Below are 10,142 nucleotides of genomic sequence, written 5' to 3'. Positions count from 1 at the left end.
TAACGAAAATTGCTAATAATTCACTGATTAAAAAGAGACAGAAAGATTTGGCAATTTCATACTGCTAAGTTTATTTTCGAAAATATCTAGTATTCTCAGCTGGACGGAAGCAATTCACACATTTTTTAGATCCAAGAAGGCCTGGGATGTTTGTAAAATTCGACCTGGTCAAGGGGGTACAGTACTTGAATCATTCTAATTCGTGAACTCATACAGTCAACATCAAAAATAAAACAAAAAGTTTACTTCTGAAAATCAAAAAAGAGAAAAACAAAAGTGAAAACATGTTGACTGTTCAATTGATCATGCAATCCGGAAAGGTTAGTAAACGTGAGGATATAACTTTTCATAATCGTGACCAAGTGTTCTTTTCCAGCCATTGGTTACGAAGCTCCCAATCTCAGCTACCGTATACGAGCTAAAGGGTGAGCTTCAGAGCCTTCTCAATATTGAGCCGGAAACATTGGAGATTTCTGCATCTGATGTAACGTGTGCCGAATCAGATCTTTTAATAGAAGTTGCTGGTCTAGGCAAAAACAAACAAATTAAGCCGGTTGTGTCTTGCTATGAAGGCAACAATTTTGTGGGCTTGATACTATTTTCCCTTGGGGGCGAGGATTTCGCCGATCCATTAGTCGATAATTCGGTGTCAGACTCAAGTATCGAAGATAGTGAATCTTCCGTCATTGAGCTATCCTCGGGATCTAGTGGCGGATCCGTCCAGCCATCCACTATTGATTGCAAGCGAGGTATTAAACGAAAAGCCCAAGGACATGAAATAACCATAGAGACTAAACGGTAAGTATTAGGAATAGAAAATCAAAATTCAGTGACTGAATATTCCGTCTTTTGAAAATAGGATCAAATATGTTCTCGAATCCAGTGAGGAGAGTCTAGAAAACCACTCGTATGGAGATATGCAGGAGGCATACGATATGGGAGGCTGCGGAATAAAGTCCCGACCACGCCCGGTTAAACATGAAATCGAAATGGAACCTGATGTTATAAATGGTCAGCGGCCCCCGTACGTTAACATTCTCCCAGAGAACAGGCCGTTTGTCGTGGTTATATCTTCCTCAGAATGTGAGAAAAACTTTTGCGACCTGTTGGAAGAGTTCTTTGGAATTTTTATGGATTTCAGAAATGTTCGCTGTTTGGATTTCAATGAGGTGACTCCAGACACTGAGTACAATGGGCGGCTGTACATTGCAGCGGCCAATGAGGATACGATGGACTGGGTGGCGGGCAACGTGTGCTCCATGGAGACATATCAGGCCACCAGTCTCATAGACTTCCTACACCTGACACCGGCCAGAGTTACATGGCGAAAGGTCGAGAAGTGTTTCCAAGCAATTTTCGAGCTTCTGGAACAGCAGAATGCTGATATTACGACGGAGAAGTGGGCCGTGGTGAGCCGCAAAGATGCAGCCCCCATAGTGACAGATATTTGTCCAAATGAACAGCTTGAGATCTGGATGGATGCAGAGAGTGTGGACATCATCAAGGAAAGATGCAACAGCCTCAAATTTTGTTTTTGGATTATCAAATTTGAGTTTTGCGATTAGAACACGCTTTTATATTTTTATTTTATGCAATATATATTTTGAAAAGTTAAAAAAAAGGTTACAATTGCGGCAGTCTCATTTGTCTGCCGATTATTCTGACTGGCAACGATATTGTTGCTTTACTAACGAAACGTTGATTGGTGAATTTTGTCATCAAAGTTTATTATGCCAAAAGTATCCATGTCCTTGTTTCACATCTACTTTGTATCGGCACTCTTTTGACTTGGTTAAGGCTGGAACAGGAATACGTAAACAGGGATAAACAAAACTTCCCAATAATCAATATTGCACGATCTAAAATATTACGTTTCGAATTAAATTCATCTATAAACCAGAGGGATGGGGCAAACTTCGACCGCGTCAAAGTTTGTATACCCTTGCAACTTTTTTGGTAACTCTTTCCTTACCTATAGCCATCAAAATGGAAAAACGTTTTATCTAAAAGTTTGCGAAAGAACGGCCTAAAATCTTAGCATAGGAAATAACGAAGATATTGATCAAAGTCACTGTTTACCACCGATTGTTCCTATGGGAGCTATATGATATAGTCGCCCGATCTTAGTTTGATTCGGCACAGTCATTAATGGTTATATTAAACTGAGAAATAACAAATTTTTATGACATTTGCGTAGAAAGTAACGAATTTACTTGGGTTCTATTCAATAATCTCTTAGTTTTTCAACTATTTTAAGGAAAATTGCTAATAACTCACTGATTAAAAAGAGACAGAAAGATTTGGCAATTTCATACTGCTAAGTTTATTTTCGAAAATATATAGTACTCTCAGCTGGACGGAAGCAATTCACACATTTTTGAGATCCAAGAAGGCCTGGGATGTTTGTAAAATTCGACCTGGTCAAGGGGGTACAGTACTTGAATCATTCTAATTCGTGAACTCATACAGTCAACATCAAAAATAAAACAAAAAGTTTACTTCTGAAAATCAAAAAAGAGAAAAACAAAAGTGAAAACATGTTGACTGTTCAATTGATCATGCAATCCGGAAAGGTTAGTAAACGTGGTTAGTAAAAGGTATTAGAAAAGCCCAAGGACATGAAATAACCATAGAGACTAAACGGTAAGTATTAGGAATAGAAAATCAAAATTCAGTGACTGAATATTCCGTCTTTTGAAAATAGGATCAAATATGTTCTCGAATCCAGTGAGGAGAGTCTAGAAAACCACTCGTATGGAGATATGCAGGAGGCATACGATATGGGAGTCTGCGGAATAAAGTCCCGACCACGCCCGGTTAAACATGAAATCGAAATGGAACCTGATGTTATAAATGGTCAGCGGCCCCCGTACGTTAACATTCTCCCAGAGAACAGGCCGTTTGTCGTGGTTATATCTTCCTCAGAATGTGAGAAAAACTTTTGCGACCTGTTGGAAGAGTTCTTTGGAATTTTTATGGATTTCAGAAATGTTCGCTGTTTGGATTTCAATGAGGTGACTCCAGACACTGAGTACAATGGGCGGCCAATGAGGATACGATGGACTGGGTGGCGGGCAACGTGTGCTCCATGGAGACATATCAGGCCACCAGTCTCATAGACTTCCTACACCTGACACCGGCCAGAGTTACATGGCCAAAGGTCGAGAAGTGTTTCCAAGCAATTTTCGAGCTTCTGGAACAGCAGAATGCTGATATTACGACGGAGAAGTGGGCCGTGGTGAGCCGCAAAGATGCAGTTCCCATAGTGACAGATATTTGTCCAAATGAACAGCTTGAGATCTGGATGGATGCAGAGAGTGTGGACATCATCAAGGAAAGATGCAACAGCCTCAAATTTTGTTTTTGGATTATCAAATTTGAGTTTTGCGATTAGAACACGCTTTTATATTTTTATTTTATGCAATATATATTTTGAAAAGTTAAAAAAAAGGTTACAATTGCGGCAGTCTCATTTGTCTGCCGATTATTCTGACTGGCAACGATAGTTTGTCGTAATAGAAAAATATTGTTGCTTTACTAACGAAACGTTGATTGGTGAATTTTGTCATCAAAGTTTATTATGCCAAAAGTATCCATGTCCTTGTTTCACATCTACTTTGTATCGGCACTCTTTTGACTTGGTTAAGGCTGGAACAGGAATACGTAAACAGGGATAAACAAAACTTCCCAATAATCAATATTGCACGATCTAAAATATTACGTTTCGAATTAAATTCATCTATAAACCAGAGGGATAGGGCAAACTTCGACCGCGTCAAAGTTTGTATACCCTTGCAACTTTTTTGGTAACTCTTTCCTTACCTATAGCCATCAAAATGGAAAAACGTTTTATCTAAAAAGGCTAAAGTTTGCGAAAGAACGGCCTAAAATCTTAGCATAGGAAATAACGAAGATATTGATCAAAGTCACTGTTTACCACCGATTGTTCCTATGGGAGCTATATGATATAGTCGCCCGATCTTAGTTTGATTCGGCACAGTCATTAATGGTTATATTAAACTGAGAAATAACAAATTTTTATGACATTTGCGTAGAAAGTAACGAATTTACTTGGGTTCTATTCAATAATCTCTTAGTTTTTCAACTATTTTAAGGAAAATTGCTAATAACTCACTGATTAAAAAGAGACAGAAAGATTTGGCAATTTCATACTGCTAAGTTTATTTTCGAAAATATCTAGTACTCTCAGCTGGACGGAAGCAATTCACACATTTTTGAGATCCAAGAAGGCCTGGGATGTTTGTAAAATTCGAACTGGTCAAGGGGGTACAGTACTTGAATCATTCTAATTCGTGAACTCATACAGTCAACATCAAAAATAAAACAAAAAGTTTACTTCTGAAAATCAAAAAAGAGAAAAATAAAAGTGAAAACATGTTGACTGTTCAATTGATCATGCAATCCGGAAAGGTTAGTAAACGTGGTTAGTAAAAGGTATTAGAAAAGCCCAAGGACATGAAATAACCATAGAGACTAAACGGTAAGTATTAGGAATAGAAAATCAAAATTCAGTGACTGAATATTCCGTCTTTTGAAAATAGGATCAAATATGTTCTCGAATCCAGTGAGGAGAGTCTAGAAAACCACTCGTATGGAGATATGCAGGAGGCATGCGATATGGGAGGCTGCGGAATAAAGTCCCGACCACGCCCGGTTAAACATGAAATCGAAATGGAACCTGATGTTATAAATGGTCAGCGGCCCCCGTACGTTAACATTCTCCCAGAGAACAGGCCGTTTGTCGTGGTTATATCTTCCTCAGAATGTGAGAAAAACTTTTGCGACCTGTTGGAAGAGTTCTTTGGAATTTTTATGGATTTCAGAAATGTTCGCTGTTTGGATTTCAATGAGGTGACTCCAGACACTGAGTACAATGGGCGGCTGTACATTGCCGCGGCCAATGAGGATACGATGGACTGGGTGGCGGGCAACGTGTGCTCCATGGAGACATATCAGGCCACCAGTCTCATAGACTTCCTACACCTGACACCGGCCAGAGTTACATGGCCAAAGGTCGAGAAGTGTTTCCAAGCAATTTTCGAGCTTCTGGAACAGCAGAATGCTGATATTACGACGGAGAAGTGGGCCGTGGTGAGCCGCAAAGATGCAGCCCCCATAGTGACAGATATTTGTCCAATTGAACAGCTTGAGATCTGGATGGATGCAGAGAGTGTGGACATCATCAAGGAAAGATGCAACAGCCTCAAATTTTGTTTTTGGATTATCAAATTTGAGTTTTGCGATTAGAACACGCTTTTATATTTTTATTTTATGCAATATATATTTTGAAAAGTTAAAAAAAAGGTTACAATTGCGGCAGTCTCATTTGTCTGCCGATTATTCTGACTGGCAACGATAGTTTGTCGTAATAGAAAAATATTGTTGCTTTACTAACGAAACGTTGATTGGTGAATTTTGTCATCAAAGTTTATTATGCCAAAAGTATCCATGTCCTTGTTTCACATCTACTTTGTATCGGCATGGAACAGGAATACGTAAACAGGGATAAACAAAACTTCCCAATAATCAATATTGCACGATCTAAAATATTACGTTTCGAATTAAATTCATCTATAAACCAGAGGGATGGGGCAAACTTCGACCGCGTCAAAGTTTGTATACCCTTGCAACTTTTTTGGTAACTCTTTCCTTACCTATAGCCATCAAAATGGAAAAACGTTTTATCTAAAAGTTTGCGAAAGAACGGCCTAAAATCTTAGCATAGGAAATAACGAAGATATTGATCAAAGTCACTGTTTACCACCGATTGTTCCTATGGGAGCTATATGATATAGTCGCCCGATCTTAGTTTGATTCGGCACAGTCATTAATGGTTATATTAAACTGAGAAATAACAAATTTTTATGACATTTGCGTAGAAAGTAACGAATTTACTTGGGTTCTATTTAATAATCTCTTAGTTTTTCAACTATTTTAACGAAAATTGCTAATAATTCACTGATTAAAAAGAGACAGAAAGATTTGGCAATTTCATACTGCTAAGTTTATTTTCGAAAATATCTAGTACTCTCAGCTGGACGGAAGCAATTCACACATTTTTGAGATCCAAGAAGGCCTGGGATGTTTGTAAAATTCGAACTGGTCAAGGGGGTACAGTACTTGAATCATTCTAATTCGTGAACTCATACAGTCAACATCAAAAATAAAACAAAAAGTTTACTTCTGAAAATCAAAAAAGAGAAAAACAAAAGTGAAAACATGTTGACTGTTCAATTGATCATGCAATCCGGAAAGGTTAGTAAACGTGAGGATATAACTTTTCATAATCGTGACCAAGTGTTCTTTTCCAGCCATTGGTTACGAAGCTCCCAATCTCAGCTACCGTATACGAGCTAAAGGCTGAGCTTCAGAGCCTTCTCAATATTGAGCCGGAAACATTGGAGATTTCTGCATCTGATGTAACGTGTGCCGATTCAGATCTTTTAATAGAAGTTGCTGGTCTAGGCAAAAACAAACAAATTAAGCCGATTGTGTCTTGCTATGAAGGCAACAATTTTGTGAGCTTGATACTATTTTCCCTTGGGGGCGAGGATTTCGCCGATCCATTAGTCGATAATTCGGTGTCAGACTCAAGTATCGAAGATAGTGAATCTTCCGTCATTGAGCTATCCTCGGGATCTAGTGGCGGATCCGTCCAGCCATCCACTATTGATTGCAAGCGAGGTATTAAACGAAAAGCCCAAGGACATGAAATAACCATAGAGACTAAACGGTAAGTATTAGGAATAGAAAATCAATATTCAGTGACTGAATATTCCGTCTTTTGAAAATAGGATCAAATATGTTCTCGAATCCAGTGAGGAGAGTCTAGAAAACCACTCGTATGGAGATATGCAGGAGGCATGCGATATGGGAGGCTGCGGAATAAAGTCCCGACCACGCCCGGTTAAACATGAAATCGAAATGGAACCTGATGTTATAAATGGTCAGCGGCCCCCGTACGTTAACATTCTCCCAGAGAACAGGCCGTTTGTCGTGGTTATATCGTCCTCAGAATGTGAGAAAAACTTGCGACCTTTTGGAAGAGTTCTTTGGAATTTTTAAGGATTTCAGAAATGTTCGCTGTTTGGATTTCAATGAGGTGACTCCAGACACTGAGTACAATGGGCGGCTGTACATTGCAGCGGCCAATGAGGATACGATGGACTGGGTGGCGGGCAACGTATGCTCCATGGAGACATATCAGGCCACCAGTCTCATAGACTTCCTACACCTGACACCGGCCAGAGTTACATGGCCAAAGGTCGAGAAGTGTTTCCAAGCAATTTTCGAGCTTCTGGAACAGCAGAATGCTGATATTACGACGGAGAAGTGGGCCGTGGTGAGCCGCAAAGATGCAGCCCCCATAGTGACAGATATTTGTCCAAATGAACAGCTTGAGATCTGGATGGATGTAGAGAGTGTGGACATCATCAAGGAAAGATGCAACAGCCTCAAATTTTGTTTTTGGATTATCAAATTTGAGTTTTGCGATTAGAACACGCTTTTATATTTTTATTTTATGCAATATGTATTTTGAAATGTTAAAAAAAAGGTTACAATTGCGGCAGTCTCATTTGTCTGCCGATTATTCTGACTGGCAACGATAGTTTGTCGTAATAGAAAAATATTGTTGCCTTACTAACGAAACGTTGATTGGTGAATTTTGTCATCAAAGTTTATTATGCCAAAAGTATCCATGTCCTTGTTTCACATCTACTTTGTATCGGCACTCTTTTGACTTGGTTAAGGCTGGAACAGGAATACGTAAACAGGGATAAACAAAACTTCCCAATAATCAATATTGCACGATCTAAAATATTACGTTTCGAATTAAATTCATCTATAAACCAGAGGGATGGGGCAAACTTCGACCGCGTCAAAGTTTGTATACCCTTGCAACTTTTTTGGTAACTCTTTCCTTACCTATAGCCATCAAAATGGAAAAACGTTTTATCTAAAAAGGCTAAAGTTTGCGAAAGACAGCCTAAAATCTTAGCATAGGAAAAAACGAAGATATTGATCAAAGTCACTGTTTACCACCGATTGTTCCTATGGGAGCTATATGATATAGTCGCCCGATCTTAGTTTGATTCGGCACAGTCATTAATGGTTATATTAAACTGAGCAATAACAAATTTTTATGACATTTGCGTAGAAGGTAACGAATTTACTTGGGTTCTATTCAATAATCTCTTAGTTTTTCAACTATTTTAACGAAAATTGCTAATAATTCACTGATTAAAAAGAGACAGAAAGATTTGGCAATTTCATACTGCTAAGTTTATTTTCGAAAATATCTAGTACTCTCAGCTGGACGGAAGCAATTCACACATTTTTGAGATCCAAGAAGGCCTGGGATGTTTGTAAAATTCGACCTGGTCAAGGGGGTACAGTACTTGAATCATTCTAATTCGTGAACTCATACAGTCAACATTGTTGCCGCCGAAATTCGCTAACTGCCCAGCAGACCCGACGCAGCCACCAATGGGTTAACCCATATCACTCATTCTCTTTCATTTTCATACTTATTCCTAAGCACCAGCCTACGTGCTGGGAAATTAACCGTTGCATCTTGCGCTTTAAGCTTACATGTTAGGTTCTATGCTTGTTACTAAGCGGCGGACAGAACAGTTTGGTTACAACCGCGAGTGAGGGCGATTAATTTATAGCGGCTCGCTTACAAACGGCTCGCTTACAAACGGCTAGCTTACAATCATAGCGGCTCGCTTACAAACGGCTCGCTTACAATCATAGCGGCTCGCATAATAACGACTCGCATACGGCACACACACCATACACACCCCATTAGCATAAGAAATACACGTGGAAGAAATAAATGAAGTATCACGTGAAAAGTGGAGTGTTTTCTTGTGGGCCCGCTAAAACATCGAACCTTAGCGCCAAACTCAACAATTCTATAAATTAATGGCAGGAATTAATTCTATAAATGAATTCTATAAATTATGCAGGAATTAATTCTATAAATTAATTCTATAAATTACGCCATAAAGGCAATGAATTAATTCTAAAAATTAATTCTACAGATTAATTCCATAAATTAATCTTACAGTGGTAAACCACTAAATGAACCGGAAAAGTTAATTATTTAACTCAACTCGACGGGTCAACCCACGGTTCTACACGCCAATCATATAGAGGTTAACCTCGATGATTGCATAACCAATCACTAAATTGTGATACATAACCTCAACGGTCAACCGTTTACGACCTACATAGGTCACATAACTAATCAACATCGCTTAAAAGTATAAACTCATTGGTAAACCATGGCAACAAAAGACTTATCAAGTGGAATATATCATTGCAAGAAATGCATGCAGGAAGACAATGACCGCATGGTGCAATGCAATCGATGCTGTTCCTGGTATCATTTCGACTGCGTTGGAGTAATAGACGAGAAATCTGAGAACAGCTGGTACTGCGACTGCGTCAACGTGTCATCGGAAGTCATCACAACCATATTGAGCAACGCCCTGCAGAACCTCGGAAATACCACACGAGCAGGCGAACCTCAGGCTACTTCGTCACCAGCAAAACCAACGGCGCCGCTACCAGAACCGGATCGGGACTTTGGACTATGCCCGCCAAAAATATTCCCGGACACAGCTAGGACGGCTGTTCCTATTTTTACTTCTGCCAAACAAAAAGCGATGGTCACACACTCAGCTGTGCGTGACACGTGGCATTACGATCACGAGGCACCGCAGCTGCCGTTCCTAACCTCAAACAGCACGCGTGCTACGACACGCGAACAACCGCACCTAAGTGCTACGCCGATGGCTCCCTGGAATTTCACAAATACTCAAACCAGGGCTGCATCGTACTATCCAGAAAGTAAAGTGCGAATGGACATAGACCTAAACACAGCCATACCAAGCGCGGCACAACTTGCAGCCCGTCAAGCGATACCGAAAGAGCTTCCAACATTTGATGGCAATCCTCAGAACTGGCCTCTATTCTACAGTAGTTTTCAGACAAGTACGGAAATCGCTGGGTATACGAATGCAGAAAATCTTATGCGGCTGCAAGCTAGCCTGAAGGGAAAAGCACGTGAGTTAGTTCAATCCAAACTCCTGTTACCAGCAATGGTCCCTGAA

At 39.7% G+C, this 10,142-nt stretch overlaps 2 protein-coding genes across 2 annotated transcripts; both read left to right on the top strand.

Moving 5' to 3' along the window:
• Positions 1–294: 294 nt before the first annotated feature.
• LOC124461060 lies at positions 295–1,566 on the top strand. The gene is made up of 3 exons (XM_047012651.1): positions 295–320; positions 377–798; positions 860–1,566. The coding sequence occupies exons 1-3, from the start codon at positions 306–308 to the stop codon at positions 1,563–1,565; spliced, it is 1,143 nt and encodes a 380-aa protein (XP_046868607.1). The 5' UTR covers positions 295–305; the 3' UTR covers position 1,566.
• A 2,871-nt stretch (positions 1,567–4,437) lies between these two features.
• On the top strand, positions 4,438–5,269 carry LOC124461056. Its single transcript, XM_047012647.1, has 2 exons — positions 4,438–4,501; positions 4,563–5,269. Exon 2 carries the CDS (start codon positions 4,621–4,623, stop codon positions 5,266–5,268), a length of 648 nt encoding a protein of 215 aa, XP_046868603.1. The 5' UTR covers positions 4,438–4,501; positions 4,563–4,620; the 3' UTR covers position 5,269.
• The last annotated feature ends 4,873 nt before the right edge of the window (positions 5,270–10,142 follow it).

The sequence above is a fragment of the Drosophila willistoni genome, unplaced genomic scaffold (assembly GCF_018902025.1).
Source record: "Drosophila willistoni isolate 14030-0811.24 unplaced genomic scaffold, UCI_dwil_1.1 Seg192, whole genome shotgun sequence".
Taxonomy (NCBI): Eukaryota; Metazoa; Arthropoda; class Insecta; order Diptera; family Drosophilidae; genus Drosophila; species Drosophila willistoni.
This window is presented reverse-complemented; position numbering and strand designations above follow the sequence as displayed.